The sequence below is a fragment of the Chionomys nivalis genome, chromosome 19 (assembly GCF_950005125.1).
Source record: "Chionomys nivalis chromosome 19, mChiNiv1.1, whole genome shotgun sequence".
Classification (NCBI taxonomy): domain Eukaryota; kingdom Metazoa; phylum Chordata; class Mammalia; order Rodentia; family Cricetidae; genus Chionomys; species Chionomys nivalis.
In genome coordinates, this window is record NC_080104.1 from 21,047,327 (window position 1) to 21,070,965 (window position 23,639).

At 40.8% G+C, this 23,639-nt stretch overlaps 1 protein-coding gene across 30 annotated transcripts in view; it reads right to left on the reverse strand.

Annotated features, from left to right (window-relative positions):
- Positions 1–17,922, reverse strand: part of Rims1 (regulating synaptic membrane exocytosis 1) — a 454,154-nt gene extending 436,232 nt beyond the window's left edge. For 21 of the 30 annotated variants that reach the window (XM_057794819.1, XM_057794794.1, XM_057794818.1 and 18 more), the window contains exon 1: positions 17,386–17,922. In XM_057794819.1, the coding sequence (XP_057650802.1) occupies positions 17,386–17,549 (164 nt within the window). In that variant the 5' untranslated portion in view covers positions 17,550–17,922. The remainder of the gene's footprint in view (positions 1–17,385) is intronic. The other 9 variants (XM_057794813.1, XM_057794800.1, XM_057794799.1 and 6 more) reach the window with 7 other exon arrangements.
- Between the last annotated feature and the right edge of the window lie 5,717 nt (positions 17,923–23,639).

Consider the following 23,639-nt stretch of genomic DNA (forward strand, 5'->3'; position numbering starts at 1 on the left):
CATATTGTAACATCGTGCTGAAGGGAAAATAATAGGGGGTGCTCAAACTTTACCAATTACTGCGCAGCCACCGCAGCATCCTCTGCCTTTCTAAATATGTTCTTCTGCCTCATCCACAGTTTCTGTTTGCTCTGTAACTCCTCAGAGCCTACAAGTAAATTAAATAACCTATATGCAGCCCCTCACATAAAATGAGAAGGGCTGATTGTACCCTGAGAGGCCACCTCTTTTAGAAGGGACGTTCATGCCAAGTATTGTCTACCCACATCTGTGCAGAACCTCTCTCTTTGCAGCAGCCCTGATGGGGATGATACAAAGAGTTGGATGTGCCCAGCAGGAGTGAGAGAGCCCAAGGGCCAAAGGAGAGAAAAATCAGTCCTCTCTGGAAATGACTGGCATTATAGCATGGATGTTTCTCTCTTCTGGGAAAATTCACCAAAGAAACTCTCATATTTCTGTCTCCTGAAATGTAAAGAGATAGAAAGAAAGAAGGGTTGAAAGAAGTTAAAATTCCCAAAGCACCCCAAATTACCCAATAATTTTTCCTGGGGAAAAAAACATAAAATCAGAAACTGTAAATCAAAGCGTGCACTTTTTAATTGGGGCAGGGATGGAGTGGAACCAGTCTCTCTTGAAACTAGAGTCCAAAAAGGTAAAAGGAACATCTCCATCTTTCATATCCCCAAAATCTTCTTATGGATTTGATGGGGAGATGTCGCTGCACCTGTCGTGATAAGGGCAAATGTTAGTCTTTTTGTCTCATAGCTGAGGACAAAAATAAGGATGGGTTTCTAAGGTTATTAAGAGTCTTCTGTCATTTCCATCCCAAGGATAAAGAAAACACCTTCTCTTTCAGAAAATTTCAGACCACTGGCATGTTCTCTTTAATCCCGACACTCAGGAGGCAGAGGCAGGCAAATCTCTGAGTTTGAAGCCAACCTGGTCTACACAGTGAGTTCCAGGACAGCTGAGGCTACAAGAGAAACCATGTCTAGAAAAGAAAAAGAAAAAATATATATTCTATCATGATTTCATCAGCAAAACAGACTCCTATTACATTCAGTCTTCTTGAGTTAGAAGTAATTTGACATAGCCGGGCGGTGGTGGTGTACGCCTTTAATCCCAGCACTCGGAGGCTGAGGCAGGCTGATCTCTGGGAGTTTGAGGCCAGCCTGGTCTACAAGAGCTAGTTCCGGGACAGGCACCAAAGCTACAGAGAAACCCTGCCTCGAAAAACCAAAAAAAAAAAAAAAAAAAGAAGTATTTTGACACACATATATGTACATGTACACAAACATATACACACTAAGCTAGCTAGAACTGGGAGGATATATGTTGAGCTAGAACATGGTAATAATGCTGAATGTTTTTGATGCGTCCTTTGATTTTTTATTATTTTATTATATCTTTGATTTCAGCAAATGCAGAACTATAATGAATATTTATTTAAAATATTTAAAACATATCCTTATCTTTCCTGATTTTGCATGAAAATATCAACAAACATATGTGAATACTTCTTTGGTCTAAATCCACAGTAGATATATACTTAAGCAATATATTTTTAAATGTTTTTATTTATTTATTTGTTTGTTTGTTTGTTTGAGATAGGGTTTCACTCTGTAGCACAGGGTAACCTCAGTTTTACAGCAATTCCTTTGCCTCAGCCTACCAAAGGGCTGAAATTATAAACGTGTGGTGGTTTGAAAGAAAATGGTTCCCAAAGGCAGTACACTATTAGTAGATGTGGCCCTGCCGGAGGAAGTGTGCCTCTGTGGGGGCAGGCTTTGAGGTCTCTTTCACTCAAGTTTCGCTCAGTGTGACACTCAGTCTATTCCTGTCACCTGCAAGATGTAGTCCTCTCAGCTCCGACACCACTACTTCCCGCATCACGATGATAACGGACTGAATCTCTGAAACTGTAAGCCACCACCTCAATTAAATGTTCTCTTTGTAAGAGTTGCCATGCTCATGGTTCTTTTCATAGCCATAAAAAACCCCAATGAAGACAAGGCATTATTAGCTACTCCGAACAAGTTTAAACAACAGCATTTTTAATACATCTTTGTGTGTATGTGTGTACTTCTGTGTGTATTCATGTGTGCGTGTGTACTAATATGGGTGTACATGTAAAGGTGAAAAGGCAACTTCAAGTGTTAGTCTGTCTTCCACCTTAACTGAGAAAGGGTCTCTTGTTTGCTGCCAAACAGAGCAGGATAGCTGGGAATTCTCCTGTCTCTGCTGCCATCTAACCAGAGAATCACTGAAACCCAGATAGGTGATGTCATATAAGGCTTTACATGGATTCTGGGGCATCCAAACTCTGGCCACACAGAAAACTTGGCCCATAAAATTCATTTTAATATTTATATTTAATATTTTATTTAGAAAATACTATGATTATGTACTTAGGAATTTAATTTACTGTGGATTAGAAAAATCTTAAAAATGAATCCCTGAGAAAAGAATTTGAGTATTCTCAGTTGGAGGCATTGTTCATGCTACAAACGGAAGATGGCATATTTTCTCCAATGCACACAGGCCATGTGAAATATGTACGTAAATTTCCATGCATTCATCTCTGATGATAAACCGAAGAGGTGAGCCACACTCTTTCCTTGCCAAAGTAAGAAATATGAAGAATTACATCTATAAACACAATACAGGGCAAACTTATTTTGACATTCTGCTAAAAAAGGCTTATTGCCTTATCTAGAAAGAAAGCTCCCAGCTTCCTCTCCAAGCTCCCACACTGTGTTAAAGTCACAACAATAAATAAGAGTATTCTGACATCGCACAATGAAACACAGCTCTAACTGTGATCCAAATTCCTTCATATAGAATCAACACAGCAAGTCCTGGACCTGTAAGCTAGAACAGGGCTTTTGCAGAGTAGATGTACCCACTTTATACTCTAAGGAATGTGAATACTGGGTGCATAGTACAATCTAAAGCCAAAGCATCATAAAATAGCATTGCAGTCGAAAGTGGCTGCCTAGGAGTGAAAAGCTGGCCAAGTGTATTGTATAAACATGGCTACCTCACCGACCACCTCCTTATTATTTATTCTTATTTCTTATCCTTATTCCACAGATAAGAAAATGGTGGTAACAGAGGCCTAGATTACTCCACTAAGCATTCACATAGTATATGGTAGAACCCTGAATTATAACCTAGGCCTCTTTCATTCTGAAATTCCCACTTCACCCTGTACCTCATAACAATTACTAGAAGTGGCAACAGTTTACATTAAGAATATTCTTTTTATTATCTTCATGATGCTATTAGTTTATAAAGACAGCCAAGTTTATTTGTCATTTCCATGGAACACTGGCTACTCTGCCATGTTACCCTGTTCTAAATTATTTCTCTATTTTCTTTTCTATGAAGTAGGGAAATAGCAATGGCAGACAGTTTTATAAAGTGGTTATACCATATTAAAGCATTATATTGAATAAGAATTCAAGTTTCTCTGACCCAACTGAAAACATGAGCTATGGAGCTACAGATGATTAATGACTGCTGAGAGAAAGGAAATTAGTTTTCCCCAAAGATGAGCCTCATAATTGGTTATCTAATACCACATGGTCAGGTCCGAAATCATGCATATATAAGCAACACTATGGACGCATGTTGTATTTGTGTGCATGTATGTGTTTGTGTGTAGTATGTGTGTATGTTTGTGTGTGTGTAGTGTGCATATGTATATAAATCATAAATAAAAGAAAACGAGGTCATTAATTTCAGAGGGAATATGAAACCCTTGGAAGGTTTTGAGAGAAGAGAGGGGAAAGGGATGGTGTAATTACATTTAATTTCAAAATATTTTCAAATGATAATAGAAAGTAGACTACACAGCTAAGCAAACTGTTCTCAAACAAGAAATATAAATAAGCAGTAAATTCTTTTTAAACTGCACAGTGTCCTCAGTTATCAGGAAAAGGCAGATTTAACTCCTTTAAGATTTTACCTCACTCAAGTCAAAACAGTCAACATCAGAAAGACAAATGACAACAAATGCTCACATAGATGTGGGGCAAGGGAAAGCTGGAGAGAGCATAAACCAGTGCAAACATTGTGGAAATGAGTCTCGGGCGTCTCAAAAACCTAGACATAGAACTCTACTATGACCCATCTACATCACTCCCGGGCACATGCCCAAAGGACATCACATGCTACTGCCCAGACACCTGCACAACCTTTGCACTGCTGCTGTATCTACAATAGCTAGAAAATGGAATCAGCCAAGATATCTATCAACTAATAAACAAAATGCCGTACACACATACACATATACATATACACAATGCAATATTACTCAGCTTTAGAGAAAAATGAAATAATGACATTCGCAGGTAAATGAATGAAATTTAAAAAAAAAATATACTGAGTGAAGTCACCAGAGAGAAAAATACTGGGGGCAGAAAGGTACAAACAGAGACAATGGGCAGGAGATGAGGGGACAAGATATTGGTGAAAGGTGTTTACCAAAATGAAGTGTACATGTAATCCCTATATGGAAACATATACGCTCCCACACCAAGAAAAATTAAATTAGAAGAAAAAGTAGAAAATAGTTGAGAGGACACATGAAAGGGAAAATACTCAGTGTTAAAAGTGGGAGATGGGGATTGGGGAAAGAGAGTAACTCAAAACTACATATGTATGAAGAACTTTATAGAGAGCCACAGGTTTTAAGCTACTCAAAAATACGACGCACAGAGAATGTATGTGTAAAACATTATATATATATATATATATATATATATATACATACATATCACATACATTTCTATGTATACGCATGTACGTATAATAACTCTCTTGGTTTTCATTTCCCCTCTCCCATCACTGCAGATTTATTGTCCTCTTTCAACTCTCAAAAATGAACTTTCCTTAAGTCTTATTTCTTTACCTTTCCTCCTCTGAACTGTACAACTCAATGACCACCCATAAGGCACCAGACTCATATTTACATTGCAAACCAATCTCTCGTCCAATTTCCTGACACAAAACCTACTTGATTCCTCCTCGGGTGCTTTTAAAGTTATCACAAAGCCAAAGGACCGAGTAGACTCATAGGGTCTTCCACCTAACCCTGGTACAGGTTGGTACCAATCAGAAGTCAACTAAAGCTCAACCCATCAGGAAAAAGAGCTGTACATTCAGCCTCAGAAACATCTCTCAAATCCTAGCATTTCCCCACCACCACCAAGCCCTTGCTTCAGTACTTCTGAAAGTCTGCTCATTCTGAAAACATAGCTAATCTTTACACAAGTGTGTTCCGGGCTTTCATTTAACGTGCTCATGATACTGCATCCAGAGTAGTGTTTTGAAATACTAATAGAGTCCTACCAAACCTCTTTTAAAGTGATTTCAATTTTAAAGTAAAACAAATAACATAAATAATAAACAACAGTCAGCTATAGTGCTGTGAGTCTCTAACCCTAGCATTAGGACACTGAGGAACCTCCTGGACCAGCCTGGTACATAGTGAGACCTGTCTCAAAACCCTTATGTGAACGCATTTATAACTTGAAAGTGTAATAGGAAATGCTCTTTGAAATCATAAGTTACTCTAAACTGAAAATATGTATCTCAGAGAAGAATTAAAATTTGTAAATAAAATTCTCACAATTACGAAATATTGATAGACTGTAAACATGATAAGTATCGCTGCAAAGAAAATCATTTCCTATTTCATAATCCCTGTTCAGGATCGACTTCTTTAAATAACACTCCATACACTGATATTCCAAACACGCAAAACTGATAGAATTCCCTTGGGGTTTGCTATAGCAAATATAACCCTGGAGAGAAAGCAAATCAAATCGGCTTTAAAAACTTTCGTTTACATTTGCAGAAATCAAGTGGTGTGATGCCACCTAATAATGTAATGCCAGAAAAGAAGGTAAAAATAAGCAAACAAAAGGAAGTGCTGTGGAAGGCCAAGGACGAGTTAGCAGATGTGTTATGCACAGGTCTTAACACTAATTAGCAGTGAAAGCCTGAGAGAGCTGGGAATGATCTTCAGTGACTAACGTGTCAACTGCTAACTCGATTGCCAATCCTTGGGTTGACCCCTTCCTTAAAGCAGTAAGTTCATAAAGGTTCTAAAGAATATTGGCATTCACCACCGATGTTGTTCTGTGCTCAACTTTGCCACAGTGAACCAAGTATTTGCCAGTCTAGGACTGGACAGCTGCTAACTTCCCACTCACTTGTAACCAACAGCGTCCAGTCTTCAAAGTACAAAGATATACGTTTTTGTGTCTGGGACGTCAACTGTGGCACATAGTTCCAGAAACACCTGTTGAGATCTTATAATGTGTTGGTCACAGGGCAGGTCATGCAAATCCAAAGGCAATCAGTTGATGACATCCACCTTCAAGGAGCTTTGATGAATAGAAGATGGCTTAACTGAGGAGCATTTTTAATTAAAAATAAAATCAATATAAGTACATTGTGATCATCTGGTCTAACTGTAAATATCAAACCAGAACAAGTCTTATGCTTTACACTCCGAATGAAGTTAGTCATGCTTTCATTAAAACATCCCTAATTAAGGGTGCCTCTCTAGAGAGTTACCTTTAAAAAAATCTATTATTTATGTCCACCCACACTGACAATCAAATGTCTTCAGAATCCTGTCTTTCAGAAAGCCGTGAATGATAAATCAAGAACACAACAGGCCATCCAAAAAAATCTATCTTAATTTTACCTTGTAAAGTTCAGTGCCAAACATTTATTTCCTCGCACATTCTGGTCAACCTGCTTCTCTCTCTAGTCAAAGGGAAGCAGTTTTGCTTTCAGAATTTGCTGACTGAATTTTCATGGTTAGAATAACCATCCCACTGTGTCCTCCCACGCATCTCATTAGCAGCCTTAGGTGACTCTTGTCCACGCCTTCTGAATTTACGCATTCATTCATATACAACCATTTCGAATAACTGGGCACCTGCTATAAGCACTTATGATGAATAAAACAAAAATTGATGCCACCCTCGGCAGCGTATTCCGTGCTGAGATGAGAATGTTGAGTGGAAATGCTAGGAAAAATGTATGCACAGAAGGCAAGCACTGAAACCAGCCTGGGAAGTTTGGGACGACGCAGCAGATGAGGTGCCATTTAAGATCATCTTAAAGGCCAAGATAAATTTAGATTCAAAGGAAAATGTCTGATCAAGAGTAAAGTATGAGTGGAGTCATCAAGTAGTGAGGGAGCAATGAAAATCAACTAAGACGATGGAAGTCAGGGCTGTGTAGACCAAATGAAAGACAGCATGAGCTGGATATAGACCTTAAAGTCCCAGCCTTGTTCTGGATATGGAAGAGATGCTACCTGTGAAGCTCAAAGCATCATATGTAGGCAAAACGCTAAGAAATTTATGCTAGGTGGTGATAAATTCTAAGTGCTCACAAGGCATCCAGTTAAGGAGGTATCAAAAAGATGTTGCAATGAGAATTCAGAATTAACCAGAGAATTCAGAACGTATGGCCCTAGATATTTCAATCTTTGGCATGTCCCTGCAATTGAATCCACCATGGGAGACTTAACAGGAGCTAAAAGAAAGGACTAATAGGCTATAGTAGAACTTTTAAGAAGGTTAATATTTAAAATTCAGGATAGGGCAGAGTAGAGACATTTAGAAAAATTGAAGGCAAATTAGAAGGCAATGGAAATGCAGACAGCAGAGAAGAGGGTGCTTCAAAATGACCTTCAGCTTTTACTTTATAATGACCACTCATCTTATTATTTTTCTAAGTTTTACCAACTATACAGTATCTGTGTCTTGTGGTCTAGAAGTGGATGCGTTTGTTGGCTTTGTTTTTTTGTGTGCAGGGCCCAGAGTTGTTGACTATGCTGCCTTTATGGAATGCAGAAACTAGCCACTGTACTCATTATCAATCATAACTGCATTCTGTGTGGACTAGCTGAAAATGTTGGACAGCCAAACTCCATGGAACATCTTTCCTCATGCCTGTGGCTAAACAGATCTCAGATCTTTCCACACTGGCATCAAGTTTTTTTCTGGGATTGCTATATTAAATAGCAATATTTGGCCTAGGATACAAAAAAACACCTATCAATTCATATTACCAGTATAAAATTTTACCTTTTAAATTATGCTTTCATGAAAAACAGTGATGATGTTCAGATATTACACGAGAGTAGTAGCTATTTATAACTTTTGCTTTGACCAAGTTTTAGTAACCAATATAAAAGAGATTGCTTATTTCAATATACTTCCATTTCAAATACCCGGATGTAAGATCTATCCTTTTTTTTTTTCAGAAAGAAGAGATTAGTAAAGAATACTTAAGCTCCACTATATTACAATACAGAGACAACCAAGAAAGATAAATCTGCTAAGCTGTATGAAATATAAAAAGGGAAAGCCACTGCATTACCTTACTGTTCTTCTCATCTATTTCTATGCAGACACTAAGTAATTTTTCTGACCTTAGCAAACCTCTAAATGTCTATATAAACTACCTCATATTTAGAAAAAACAGTCCATATATATTACTATATATACTACATTATATTTTTGAAAAGAAGTGATATTTGACTTATACGGATCATTGATACTAAAAACAATAGCTCATTTTTTTTTAAAATAAAAGCTGCAAAAGAAAAATGAAAACAAAATTAACATTTAAAAGAGTTTCTCATTTCGTTTCTTCAAATAACAAGAAGCAGGGGCTGGAGAGATGGCTCAGCAGTGAAGAACATTTGCTGTTTGTGGTGGTTTGAGTATAATTGGCCCCCATAACCTCATAGGTAGGTGTGGCCTTGTTAGAGGAAGTGTGTCACTGTGGGGGCTGACTTTGAAGTTTTCTGTGTTCAGGATACCACTCAGCATCTCAGGCCATTTCCTGCTGTCTTCTGATGAAGGTGTACCCAACACCATGTCTGTGGGCATGCCTCCATGCTCCCTGCCATGAGGAAAATGGACTGAACCTCTGAAATGTAAGCAAGCCACCATAAAAATGTTATCCTTTGACACTGTTGCCATGGTCATGATGTCTCTTCACAGTAATGGAAACCATAACTAAGACCCTGGTCTTACACAGGACCCAGGTCCAGTTGCCAGAACCCACAACTACATAAAACTCCAGTTCCAGAGAACCCAACTTCCTCTTCTGGTTCCTGTAGGCACCCGCCCACACACAGTACACACATGTTCATTCAGGCATCATACGCACTTACTCATAAAAGTAAGAAATAAATCTTAAAATAAGAATAAATGACAAGAACAGTCACGAGACCCAGAATGATTATGCACCAATAACCAACAACTTTAAAATAACTTGGTATCTTAGTTATATTTCTATTGCTGGGATAAACACCATGACCAAAAGCAACTTGGGGAGGTAAATGTTTATTTTACCTTTCAGGTTACAGTTCATATAAGAAGGAAGAAGGGAATTCAAGGTAGGAACTCTGGAGGCAAAAACGAAGTAGAGGTCATAGAGGAACACCATTTATAGACTTGCTTCTCATAGCTTGCTCGCCCCACTTTCTTATCCAACCCTGGACCACCTGTGCAAAGGCAGCACCACACACGATGAGCCAGTCCCTTCCAACCATTCATGAATCAAGAAATTGCCCACAAAAAGACTTGCCCACAGGCAAATCTCATGGAAGCCTTTTCTTAGTTGAGGTTCCTTATTAAATATGACAGCCCATTAAAAGACTCTAAATAGCATAAGATATCTACATGGCAGCATAGACACTTTAATTGGTTTTCAATTTACATGCCTTCTCTATATAAACATAATAATATCTTCCAGACAAGTAACCTAAGGATGAGTGATAAAAAAGTACTAAACAATCTATAAATCCTAAACTGGGTATTATTATCTGTATTATCTCATTCTCTTTCATCATGCTTCTTTAAAACAGCTAATATTCTAATTAAATGCCTTAACAACTTACAAATTACATAAGATTCTTTTCAATAATATTACAGTATCTTACTACTTATACTTCAAAGGGATTATCAAAACTTTACATTCTAAAATCTATTTAAATGAATTCCCACTACAGGGATATGGTCTCTAAACTGAAGGCTGTACTTCTGCTTGGCTCAATGGAGAATTTTCACAGACAGTCCTGCATGCAGTTGTAACTGATGACTATTATTTGAGAAATGATTCAAAAACTGCATTCAGCCTTGCCATAAAAGAAGTATCCACTGAGGTTCTGTGAAATGCAGTGTCTCATTTTCAGGAAATCATTACTGTTAGTCAAATAATGATTTTTAACACTCTATACTCCTTGTTGGCATTGCATACAGCTCTGATAAATTTTAAGACTTTTAATTGCTTGCTTTTCGGTGGTCTGGTACAAATAATTTGGTGCAGGAAAAATAATCTATAAAGCGGAAATGATAATCTAACTTTTCATCTGAGTTGATACTTAAAATTGACAGTATGAAACACTACCCAGAGCAAGAAATTTGTATAAAAATGAAGGCCAATCAATATATAAGCCATTCTCCCTTTAAGCAATTCTAGTTTTTCTTTAAGTAAACATTTCTATGTATAGGAAACTTTCACAAAATAGCAACGAAAGTAGGAAAGCCCCAAGCCTATTTTGTAGTACAGTCCCTTGCTGTCAGCTATTTGACCTAGGTCAAAATAAATTCATATAAACCTGATATAAGAATGTGAGGCTACACATGCAGAAAACATAGGGCATTTAGTACTGAAATTTAAACATGTTAAATGTGCATGTTATTTATCCAACCGAAAGCTTATAAAGATAAACTACTTGACAAGTAGTCCCTCATTCAATGTTAAGAATGAGACATTTATTACACCCCATGATACAGAAGTTAACGCTCTTTTGTTTTTTAGTAAAACATAAGAAAACTACCCTATGAAACTGCCCTAAGCTAATGTCTCTTTTCATTTTGAATTAGGTTTGCCTTGTTGTTATTTCAAAATTTGCTATTTTCCCATTACTATTTATGCTATAAATATTTATGAGTTATTTAATGAGAAATAATAAAAATTATAACTTGAGGTCAGGCTCTGTGATTATTTTACTTTTTAATCATTTGTCAAATTCCCATCTTGGTGTAACTGCAATCCTGGTCACAAGGCCTTCACGAGACTATGGGTGGGGCCATCTCCAACAAGACTTTCTCCCCATAAGCCCAAAAATCTTCAAAAACCCCAAAAAGGGATGCATCTGAGGATCAGCTATATTTTCAAGGAGTAAAGGCAATAAGAGCAGTTTCTTTGGGCCCAGGAATTTGAAGTTTAAATGTGTTCCTACGTCACCATGCTTAAAGCCTTGTGAGTTACAAGGACAGACCTTACAAATCTCACTGCATACAGCAAGCTAAGAAACTGCATAAAATGGCCTGATAATGTTTATACCTATAGAAAGTGATAGCATTAAGACCAACACCAGTTGTGGAGCCTCCACGGGACCAAACTAGGCCCTCCATATGTGGGAGACAGTGGTGAAGGTTGAACTATCTGAGGGGCCTCTGGCAGTAGGACCAAGTATCCCTGGTGCATGAACTAGCTTATTGGAGCCCATTCCCTATGGTGGGATGCCATGCTCAGTCTTAATGCAGGGGGGTGGGCCTTGGTCCTGCCCAGCTTAATGTGACAGACTTCGTTGACTTCCCATGGGAACCCTTACCTGTTGGGTGGAGTAGAATGGTCATAGGCTGGGGGGAGGTTGGGGGTGAGGCTGGAGTAGGGATGGGGGAGAACTGTGGATGGAATGTAAAATGAAATTTAAAAAAAATCAAAATTAAAAAAGACCAACCAACACCTAGTAGGGTGTGGTGATGAATGCCTTTAATCTCAGCACTCAGGCGGCAGAGACAAGTGGATCTTAGAGTTGGAGGGTAGCCTCATCCACAGACGAGTTCCAGGGAACCCAGGGCTACACAGAGAAGCCCTGTCTCAAAAAAAAAAAAAAAAAAAAAGGCACAAACAAACAAACACAAAAACTACAATACAAAAATAAGACCCAAACCTAGCTCAGTATTCTATACGTATTCTATACAGCAAGTCAGTAGCCAACCTTACAGAGCACAGAGGTTTTTATGTGGTAGGAACCACATCAACAGTAAGGTATAGGAAGAAACTACCCACACAGCCCACTTCTTGGTCCCAATTTTAAAGGATGAAATTTTAATACTCTGTCTTACTGTTGAATTAACTATCACCAGTCTATGAATAGAAGTATCCTGCCTCATTAAAAATAAAAAAATTCAGAACAGTATGACTGAGAAGAGAGGGCCTCACAGTTAAGGTGAAAAGTTGCAAAATGTTACTGTATTAAGGAGACCTCTGTGTGAGATAGAGCATGTAGGTCAGGAAAACAGAAGTTAAGGACATGTGTATGTTCACAAAGGCATAGGGAACCCCACCAGCCACATGCAATGATCCTGCTACTTAGAAGATTTACTCTCCGAATTCTCAGACCAAATGCCATAAGCAAGGGACCAGAAAATCCTAAAAAGTTCTCTCATACGAAAACAAACCAACACCAAGAGTCTATAATACCCACACTTTCCATTATAGACTTTTAGTAAACAGTTAACGCTGGAATCACTGTGTAGGAGTTTGAGGTTCTATTACTCTGGTTGCTTCGTGCCTCAGAAAAAAATTTCTTCAACTCCCAAGACCAAATCTAGAATATCCAAACTCAGTTCACAAGATCCAATGCTTAAAGTTGGTTAAAAACAGAACATCAACCGTTGAGGTAAATGAAATTCAACACAATGGCACTTTTATAATCCATGCAAACAAGCTCTTCCATATGCTTCTTATAGACGTGGGAGAATAGAGTGTTTCAGAAATTCACACTGATATCTTTCTAGGAGATTTTGGATTGGCTTACACAAGCCAGACTTCCTGTTGAACAAATTGAACAAATGACCTTCGGAAGAGGTTGTGTTTCTATTACTCAAGTTGGCAGTAGCCCCATGGTCACACTGATTTGCATACCATGGAGTACTTTAAATTTGGTCATGTAAATACATAGATGGCAGTGATCTATTAAGAAAGAATACACACAAGTTAAAAATAAATCACCACAGATCAACTAAAAACCAATGGTCTTGTATCTTTCTATTATCTTTAACACAATAACCTTTCTTTCAACTTTTTAAAACATTTTTCTATATTTTTTCCATGAACATTTGTGAATTTCTTCGTGTCTGTGTGTACATTTGTTTAGATAAGTTTTTGTTGAAAGTGAAAAATAGTCCCTACATAGTTCAGGGTTCGCCTTCCCGAGGTCTGACCTCACTCCATGAAAGTCTAACATTTCTCCTACTCATGTTCACACAGTAAGTTGAAGAACTAGAAATCATATATATGATTTAGAGAATATATATATATGTGTGTGTATATATATATATATATAAATGCACGATTCCAAAGGCCTCTCCGCTGTACTATGACTATAACGCTTTTCATTATCTTCAAATTGGAGGCAGTTCCCTTCCCCTCAATCTACAGAAAGCTTCTCTGAAGCAGTGTAAGTAAAGTCATCCCTGCTCCATTAAAACCAGCCGCTGATATTCTAAGTCCTTACTCTGTCAAAGCATTTCTCTGGCTTGCAGGAAAAAACAGAAATTCATGTAAGGAAAAGACAAATGTGAGAGGCCTCCCTTTGGAGAGACAACGTAGTGCCTGGGGAAACAGCTGCTTCAGCTGTAAAAGGTCTGGGTTTGCAACCTGGTTGAGCTGTCCATGTCAATCATTTTTGCATAACCCCGAAACACTTTGAGATTTACGACACCTGGCATATCTTCTCCACAGGCTACGGTGAGGATGTGAGCACACATGGTAAGTCAGTACAGGTCAGCCTTGTGCTAACACAACCAATTAGAGTAATGGCTAGCAAGCAATAAATAATAGATGTTAGCCAATTTCAGTAACTTTCAATATGGTTTTTAATTTACATCATTGGATCATCCCCTTAATCTCTACTTCTATTTCTTTTTCTCTTCTCTTTATTTTTCTGAAGCTCATTTCCCTTGGAAGCTTTTATTTAAGAGAAGGAATAAGATTTTACCTCTAATGAGATCTTTTCTGATTAGGTCCCAGATAACACAGTTTTCTATCTATATAATATATTGGCCCATAATGCCTAGTGACAGGTACTTGAAAGAGCATTCATTGACAAAGTGAGGTTTCAGAAGGTTCCAGAACATACACACACACACACAGAGAGAGAGAGAGAGAGAGAGAGAGAGAGAGAGAGAGAGAGAAAGGAGAGAGAATCAAAAATTAAGAACTATTTTACAGACACATATGTCATGAAATACAATTTTCCAAAGTCAACTTTTTTTCTAATTATAAAACAATATTACTTAAAATTAGAAGATTTATAGAAAAAAATGTGATCACAATGATGAAGCCCTTCCAACTAACTTCGTATAACATTTTAAAAATAGATCGATTTTTTTCTATTTATACCTATTTAATGTCATTATCAAATCTAGAGTCAAGCAGCAATTTCAATCAAGGCTTACTATACAAATATATTCTAATTTGTATTTTGTAAGCTGGCTTTACAATACTCATGCATTTTCTCATTCTCTCCGTGAATGTTCACTCTTACACCTTGTGGAGAAGCAGAAGTAAACTCACAGTGAGCAGTGCAAAGTGATTCTCTTGTACTGATCACAAAAACAAAATTAAAATCTAATTTCTCTGTTCACAGAACTTTAGTTCTGTTTGGATCTTTCATAAAAATATGTGGTAAGTTGGATCAAGTATTGCCCAAAAACTCTTTTCTTTTTCTTCTTCTTTTTTTTTTTTAGCAAGTATTTCAAAAGTCTGTGAAAAGCATCCAATTTTCTGATCTTTTTCCTTGGCAAGTTAAGAAAAGGCCACCACCCATTACTAGACGTCATTACGAGCCCCTTACATATGTAGCATCTGAATGGCTCCTAGGATCCCTAGTTTCTAAGATACAAAGTTCCTTCTAGGAAAAAAAAGTACAGAACTGTCTCACTAATTGCAGACACCATGACAGGCTTACATGGAAGCACACCAGCATTCCCAAACACTCGCAAACCCACCACTGCACAAAAGGCCACGACGCTAGCAGAACAGGCTGATTGATAAAGTTAGTGCAGAAGTCCAGGATTAGCGGGAGCTGTTGTATAACAGGATTACATGCTGCAATAGTATGTGAAATCGTGCCATAAAGGAAGAGTATTGGCAAGTCCGTGGAAAGCAAGAAAAGAAAATGCCAGACATGAGTGACCAGGCAGAGATTTTAATTTCTGTTTGTCCATGTAAACCCAGACAATAGTATTATTGAGTCTAGATAGCAGGTTTGCAATTCTGTCCTAAAACTCATCCACTCCCATTTAAATTCCACCACTCTCCACAATGCTTGCAACAGCCAATGGAGAAGCATTGTGGCCACTACTTGCACTCTGCCTCCCTTTCCTAGCTGGACTCTGTCAGGCAGCAGCGCATATTAATCACTAGCTGCTGGAGGCCTCCATCTACCTGCTGTCTGCAGCAAGCACCAAAAGAAACAGCAGCAAATCTGCAAATGTTAGCCAACAGGATAGTGTCCAGGACAGGTGGCAAGGGCTGCAGCAGTGAGGACAGATGGACTAACAACCACACAGACAGACAGCGGCACCATTAGACACCATCCATTACTTCCAGGCTCAGAAGAGGGGAAGCCTGCAGCACCGGGGACGTCATTCTTCCACTAGGAACAGGAAGCAGATTAGCAAGGGTTCTGCCTCCCTCAAGCTGGCAGGCTCAAAGTATTTGATTTTTTGGATGAGAAGGAGCAGGGAATTCAAAAACCTGCTGCTCTTGGAGAGCCAGGCCAGTTCTGGCCTTCTAAGTTAATGGCCTTTTATCTTTCCAGAGTCTACAATGAACGAGGAAGAATGACTGAATCTCTACTCTTTTGCAGTGGCTGGACAACCATATCTCTCCTTTTCTACTCATAGCCTGAATGCAGCTTGCCCTGTTGTTCTCCTGTGTGGCTCTGCTTTCCTGAAGGGAAGGAGACACCTACCCATACAGCATCTTCCCTTCAGCAGGCAATTCTAGGAAGTGGGAGAAAGGCCACTCCAGGTGTGCTCTGTGCCCTGGTGTCACTCCCTGCTCCCTCGCTACACTTCCCTGCAAACAGCAAACTCCAGATGCAACAGGTTCCCTTTGGCTCCTCACGCCAATGGCCTGCCCCAAACATACCTTCTGCATAAGCAGGCGATACCAAGACATCAGGACCAGCCAGGGTATCTACATACCTCCACCCCAGAGAGAAAAACTTTACTGAATTCGTGAGGACTTCCCAAGGGAAGACAGAGTTGAAATCACCTTTAGCCTCACTCCATGGGCGAGGCTAAGGAGCAAGCAAAGCTCAGCTTGGGCGGCAGTACTTGCAAGCAGTTCTGAAGCAAACAGCAGCACTATGTCACAGACTCCTGCACCACTAACAACCAACCGTGGCCTCTCCCCATCCCCAGGAAAATGGGGCACCAGGCAGAGGTCCCTGCAGGGTGGGTGGGTTCTAAAGACAGAGCTGTGCAGATTCTCACTCCCTGTCGGCGTCCTTTGGGAACCAAGAAGGCCCCAGAGGTCTCTTGGAAGCCAATAATGAGGAAACCCTGTTTTATTCAGGCCAGAGTCGTCAATCAGCCTCTGTCATTATCAAAAACTTTGTACTGCCAGTGGCATTACATATGAATAAGAAAATGTGTCTTCGTACAGTTATTCTGTGTAGAAGACTAGGAATAAGAGGTTAAAGAGGAGCAGGAAGGCAGGTTACCAAAGATGGCAACTGCCCAAAAAAGACCCAATCTTGCATTGTAAATGAATGAGTACCAAAACGAACACTAAAAATAAGCATTTTTATTATATAAATACCAGCACCGTTTACTGTTGTAACTCAGATCGGCTCAACAACTCCAAAGAGGAGCTTGCCCTCCGCACCCCACACCTCCACCACCACCCTTTTCTCTACTCATCCCCTAGTCCCTAATCTGCCCTCAGTCCAGGGCCCTTCCACTGGGTGGGATCAGCTTCACTTAGCTCTGCATGTCTCACCCTAAGGTGGTAGCCCTGTCCACCTAGTCCTCCTAGGCACTCCTGTCTCAAGCCATCCTCCTGGGGTCCTAGGTTTCTTGGCTCTGTCGGGTTCTTTCCTTCCTCTGGACTCCTAAGTCTCTACCCTGCTCAAGCCCGGGGACCCTAGCCCCAAGGTGGGCACCTCTGCCCGCACCACTGCACCCTCGGCAGCCCCTCCCCCACACTCAGCCAAGAGGACCGGGTGAGTGAGCGGTGAATGGACGGATGGAGGCACCACCACCGAGGGATGGATGGCGCGCCTTACAAGAGGGAGGGTAAGGGGGGGCTTACTTGAGCATGGCCTCTTCTTTTTCCTCCTCTTCCTTCTGCCGGTCCATCACTGCCATGATTATGTTCCTCTCTTCCTCGGTCAGGTGGCTCAGGTCGGGCAGTTCTTGCATAGGGGGAGGCACCGTGGGTGGGCGAGGACCGCGGGGCCCCACGGCTGAGGACATTTTCGTGGCCTGCCCGCCCCCTCGGCTCGCTGGCTCTCGCCCTCACCTTTCGGATTCACGCCCCGCAGCTGCGCCCCTGCTTTCCAAGCTCACAGCGAAGCCCTCCCGGCGGCGGCAGCGGCGGCGGCAGCGGCGGCGGCGGCAGCAGCGGAGCCGGGGACAGAGAGGACCCAGTCTCTCATGATGGTCTGCCTCCCGCCGAGCCCGGATGCTGCCTTTGTTTGGGTCGCCCTGGCGAGGCTCGGGGCCGCCTGGCCGCCTCCCGCAACCCAGCCTCGGCCGGCGGGGGCGGGCAGGCGGAGGCGCGGCGAGGGGGCGAGGGCTGGCGCTGGGCTCCCGAGCGCGGCCGGGCGCGGGCTGGGCTGGCGGGCCGGGGGCGGGGCCGGGCCGGGGCCACCCGACGCTGCTCGCTCGCGGGCTCTGCTGCCTCCAGTTTGGGGCTGCGGGAGGGAGAGGGAGAGTTTGGGTGTCAGTTAGGCGGAGTCTCGGAGCTTCGCTCCCGGGTGATGCTGCTGCTCTCGCAGACATAAGCTGCCAGCCACTCAGTCCCGGAGCCGCTCCGCCCACGGGCACCACCCACCCACTCCCCGGTCCGAGCCACGCGTGCCCCGGCCGCTCACCCCCACTCCCCAGCCCCACGCTAGCCAACGTGCATACTCTGCTGCTTGGTCTCTCCCCAGGTACCCCTCACCCTGAGTCATCCTCCCTCTCCAGGTCCTGGACCATGTCATCCTTCTCAACCCTATTTTCCCCTGGGTTACATTAATCATCTTCATTCTCGCAACAGTCTTCATCATTGATGTTATTTGAGCACCCACAGTATTTGGAACGGCAAAATAGAACACCCTCTAGATCTATTTTTTTTTTCCCTTCCTGCCACCATGTCGTTCTCCTGAACTCGTCAAGTGTGCACAGCCACAGTAGTGTGTGGTTTTCTGGATAAATTTGGTACACACACATACACACATCCAACAACATGAACCCTGAATTGTCATATTCTCCAAGCCAATCTCTTTCTTCACGGTTTCCCTCTATAATTGTTCTGCTATGTATCCTCATTTCCCCTTCAAGACGCCCCACCACACAGTAACTCTTTAATTTGCCATTTGGGGCACTGGGTAGCCCCATCAGACCGCAGAACTGCACTTCGCTGGTGCTTGTTAGTGGATTATCTACTCTAATTCCTCCAGTGATGTTCACTATCATCGTGTACTTCCCAGCCTCCGTGGGTACTTCTTCAGCAACACTGATGCCAGGGGAAGAAAAACACCCACCCTTTTCCCGTTGTATTTAGAAGCTTCTGCTTATTGCCTGGTGCAACTCTAGGTAGTAAGGAGGAGCTTCTCTTGCTGATAACGGCAAAAATTAATAGACGATTCTTTCAAAAATGGGTCCTGTTATCGGCTTTGAAACCTGGCGACTGAATTTTGTTAATGCAATTATAAAAGAATCGATAGAGAGAAGGGCTCAAATTGAGCCATTTCCCAGTAAGGCTCTCATAGCCACGATGATGAAAGAGCTGATGGGATGCTCTCCTGGGGAAGTCTTTCTGTAGTTCCACAAGCAAGACAGTACCCATGCTCCTTCTCCAAGCCTAACTTTGTGCGCAGGAGAAAGAGGAAGAGCTGGCATAGCAGTAGGGGAGTGCGTGGCACTAACACCTTCCAACTTAAAGACCTTAGAGTTTATTTGATTTTGCCTGTAAGTGCAGTTGTTTTTAATGTGGACACAAGTATTTGAATTTTCTCTGTCATCAAATGCTCATTGCCTGCTGTATTAACTTGGTGAATAACTAAATCTTTCCCTAACCAGAACTCTTGGAATTATTTGAAGCAGTGACTGGTCAGCTTCAGTCTTCCCCAGAGTGAATATAGTCAGCTTACCCAGCCAGCAATGTGCAGCAGTGTCGTTTCTACCTCCAGCCCTTCTAGGTGTCTGACTTTGGACACACTTGTGCCTACTGTCTTCCTTCTCTCTCCCCTTCTCTCCTTTTTAAATACTTATCAAGGGTATTATAAGCAAGAACAATCTTTGGTTCCAAAGTGTTTATTAATACCTTAGAGTCACCATGCTTAATTGCGCCACCTGATACTGGGACATATATATATATAAGTGACATATATATATATATATATATGTCACTTAAGAGGCTCTCACTGAAGTAAGTGTGTAGTCCGCTTTCCACTGATTTTTCATAAGTGCTGATGTCTAAGCAGATTTACTCTTTCCTCTAATGAGCTGATAGAACACTCTGAGGAACATCTTTTCTTTGCTAAACAAAAATGCTTGCGTCTATCCATCCATCACATACTTAAGAAGATAGAAAAAGAAAAGGAAGAGAAACGGGCCTGGGTTGGCATTCTGGCTCTACCCCATACAGTATGAGCCTGGATGAGAGACCGTCCCCGCGTCTGTGTAATATGTAATAGACTTATGTAACTCAGAACGGATGATGAGTGTGATTAGACGCGTGTAGCATTTTTATCTCTGTGAGAACCACTTCCTATGTTTTGGTTTTCTCTCTATCTCTCCGAGAAATACTTTTATTTTTCAGACACCAGAAGGAGATGCGGTGTAGACAGTTCAGTCACCAGGCCAGATGTCCACCTCTGCAGAGTCAACACGGAAATACAAATAGGCCAGGGACAAAGGCCACATCCTCAGGAGGTTCAATCCAAGTTGGTTCTCCTGAAATTCTTCTAAAATATAAAGAAAGGGATTATAAAGTCTCAGTAAGGATGAAAATTGGCTGAATAACATTCGACAGCAACGATTTAACAAACAATAAAGCGCTTTAATTTATCTTGGTTGCTATAATAAAATAACACTGGTGGAGTGGCTTATGTAACAGAAATTTGTATTTGGAAGGTTCTAGAAGCTGAAAAATCAAGACATGGTGTCAGCAGGCTTAAAGATGGCTTCTGTATGTGTACATCCTTGGTGTCTCTCCCTCCACAGGCAAGAATGCCTCCCTTACAAGATTATACCCGATGTTTATAAACTCATTTAACAGTATTTACCTGTTTAATTTAGATGTTGTGGGAGCTGATGAGATGCCTCAGCAGGTAAAGGTACTCACCATGAGACCTGACAACCTGAGTTTGGTAACCAAGACCAACATGGTCAAAGCAAGAACCAGCATGCACAATCACACACCCCAAATAGATAAATGTAAATAAATAAATAAACAAACAAATGACTCTTGTCTCTGAATATAGCTGTATTTAGTAGAACTGGAGAACTGAAGGATTTCATGACAAATTTTGAGAAAATATAATTCACTACATAGCAATTTGTCAGAATTACTTGGGGAATTAATTGACTGCTTACTAAATAGCAATAAAAAGAAAACTGCTTCTCAAATATACTTCTGTTCATAGCTACCTTACCAGGCCATGTACATAGTGTTAAGTTAGTAAGTGAATAAATGTCAGTGTGTGTATACATGCCAGCACATGGTGTTTCTCCTTCTTTATCCAAAACAAATTTTGAGAGCACAAAAGAATAGGTTCTTTTAAATTTACATGCAGAAAAACAGAACTTCTCTGTACTTAGGTAAGCAAGCAAACAGGAAAGTTATATTTTCCCAAGTGCACAGCACAGCTAGTTGGTTCCTGGAGGCACTTCCCTAAAACATGTCCAAAGGATTGGGGAAATGTACACAATAGTTCTCTCCCAGAAATTCACAAGGCACATTAACAAACAGAAAAGTGCTAAGGTATAATCATTTGCTGCAGTAAGGAAACCTGCTTTATGTGGTGGCTTGCCATTTTCCAAAATACTTTGGGCCATTGTTTCCTGATGGGAAAACATGCTTCAGTGAAGGTTTGGAGGAAAAATTGACTTACAGACCTTAGTTAGAAGAGCATGAAATGACTGATATATTTCTCCTTGTTTGACCAGTATTAGTAAAATTAAATCAAAATTACCCACTTCTAAGACATGTTTCAAATGTCCTTGAAGGCAACAAGAACATTGTTTTGAACAACCGAAGCTATTCTTTCCACTGAGGCTCTCAAAATCATCATTTCTCTAAAATTGGACACTGAAGTTCATTATTAATTTAATTCAATTAGCTGAGGTTTTAACTATAGAGTAGAAAAATCACTGACACAAGTCAGTTTGAGCCCCTCATTACCATTTGAAAGTTGTGGTCAGTCTTATTGCCTTCAAATTCAAATCATCCAAAATTCAAATGGTGACCTTATTTAGGAAAGGTTCATCCCAAAATTAGCTTAGATGAAGTCGTTTTGGATTAGGTGTCCGTATTAGGACACCCAGGAAAAAGAAAGCCACGTAAAAAGACAGAGAGACACACGTGGGAACAAAGTCCATGAGAAAACAGGCTGGGAGTAAAATCATCCTGCCACAAGACAGGAAATGCCAGGAGTCATTAGAAACTAGAAGCAGCCAACACAGAGCCAGTCCTAGAGTCTTCAGAAAAAGAAAATTGGCCTGATTAACCACTTGGTTTTATATTCCTAGCTTTCTCAATTGTGAAAGAATAAATGCTCATTCTTTCAAGCCATGGTTTGTAGCATTGTTATAAAGTACCCGCAAGCACACAGTATAGTAGCTATATATATTTGGATGTATCAGTAGATAAGCCTGAGTTCTATTTTGCTTAACTGTTAAGCAGCACAACATCTGCCTTCAAGAGTTTCAGTGAGCAAAAAATATAGTAGACATGTACACAGTGCCTAGCACGTAGAAATAACTCTTTTATTCTTTTACTGTTCATTGACGGAGGAGTTGTTTTGTGTGCAGTGCTAAGAGAATGGGTGATAGGGAACCATGGTGAATTAGCAAACGGTGGCCATAGAAATAGGAAATCAATGTCCTGTTTTGTGAATAAAGTTTTACTGGCACACAGACAACATGCTTTGTTTCATGTGTTATCTGTGCCCGTCTTCCTGCTGCAGTGGTAGAATTTAGCAGATGCAGCATAGACCACGTGCACCAAGCTTAAAATAATTATTTTCCACCTCTTTATGAAAAGAGATTATTGACTCTTACTCTAGATGTTTGCAGTGCTGCTGAGAGAGGCAAACTTAAGCAAGCACACAAGAACGGTGCATGATAATCGAGACAGTAACTTGTCACATGCAATAGGAATTGTTATTCCTAAGGTAGGGGTCCTGTGAGCATATTCTTGAGGGATAAAAAGAACCAGCATGATGAGAACTATGCACAGATTATCATCATAGATGTGGTAGGGACAAGGTCCTGAATTAGGAAAGGCCAGTCCTGGAGGAACAGAAAGTAGGCCAGCGAAGCAGGGTCACTGTGAGGGGGACGAGAAGATCTCCTATAGGACATTGTCAAGCAGAACAAGGAGTGCCATTTTATCCTTGTGCACCCAGGAGCCAATAAAAAACTTAGCAAGGAGTTACATTTGCATTTTTAAAAGATTACGTGGGTGGCAGGGAAATGGGAGGCAACAAGGGAGAGTGGGCACAGGACGTCTGGCTGAAGGAAATTAAAATGTCCGGGAGTAATGTGAAGTAGTAGTGTGAACATATTCAAGATGCGCCTTCAGTCCTGGATCTGGAGGTCTGTAGAGATGAAACGCAGACTGTGTGATGAGGGGAATGATTGAGATTCCCATTTTGGCCTAAAGTGTAAGTCAGTGGCTGTGGCTCTATTACTGATATGAGAAATGTGTGTTTGGCCAGGAAGTGCATGAGTTGTAAGGATACCAAAATTTTATCATCATCTAAGATCTCAAAACAAGAAATATTTTAAAATTTAAGTTGGCAATCGATCATTCTATCCAAAATGTTTTTCTAAAACTTTGATTTTAAAGACACGCACGTGTGTGTGTGTGTGTGTGTGTGTATGTGTGTGTAAGTGCGTGACAAGTAGGTACCAGGCCAAAGGAGGCCAGACAAGGGTGCTAGATCCCCTGGAGCTAAAGTTAAAACTGGGTATAAGTCTTCCAGTGCAAGTGCTGAGAACTGGATTTATCTCTAGAAGAGCAGCAAATGCTCTCAACTGCAAAGCCATCTCTCCAGTCCCCAATGGTTTTTATATCAAAGGTTGGTCCAAGAGCCAAAAGGGCTTTGTTATTCTTAAGATGATGAGAAAAGT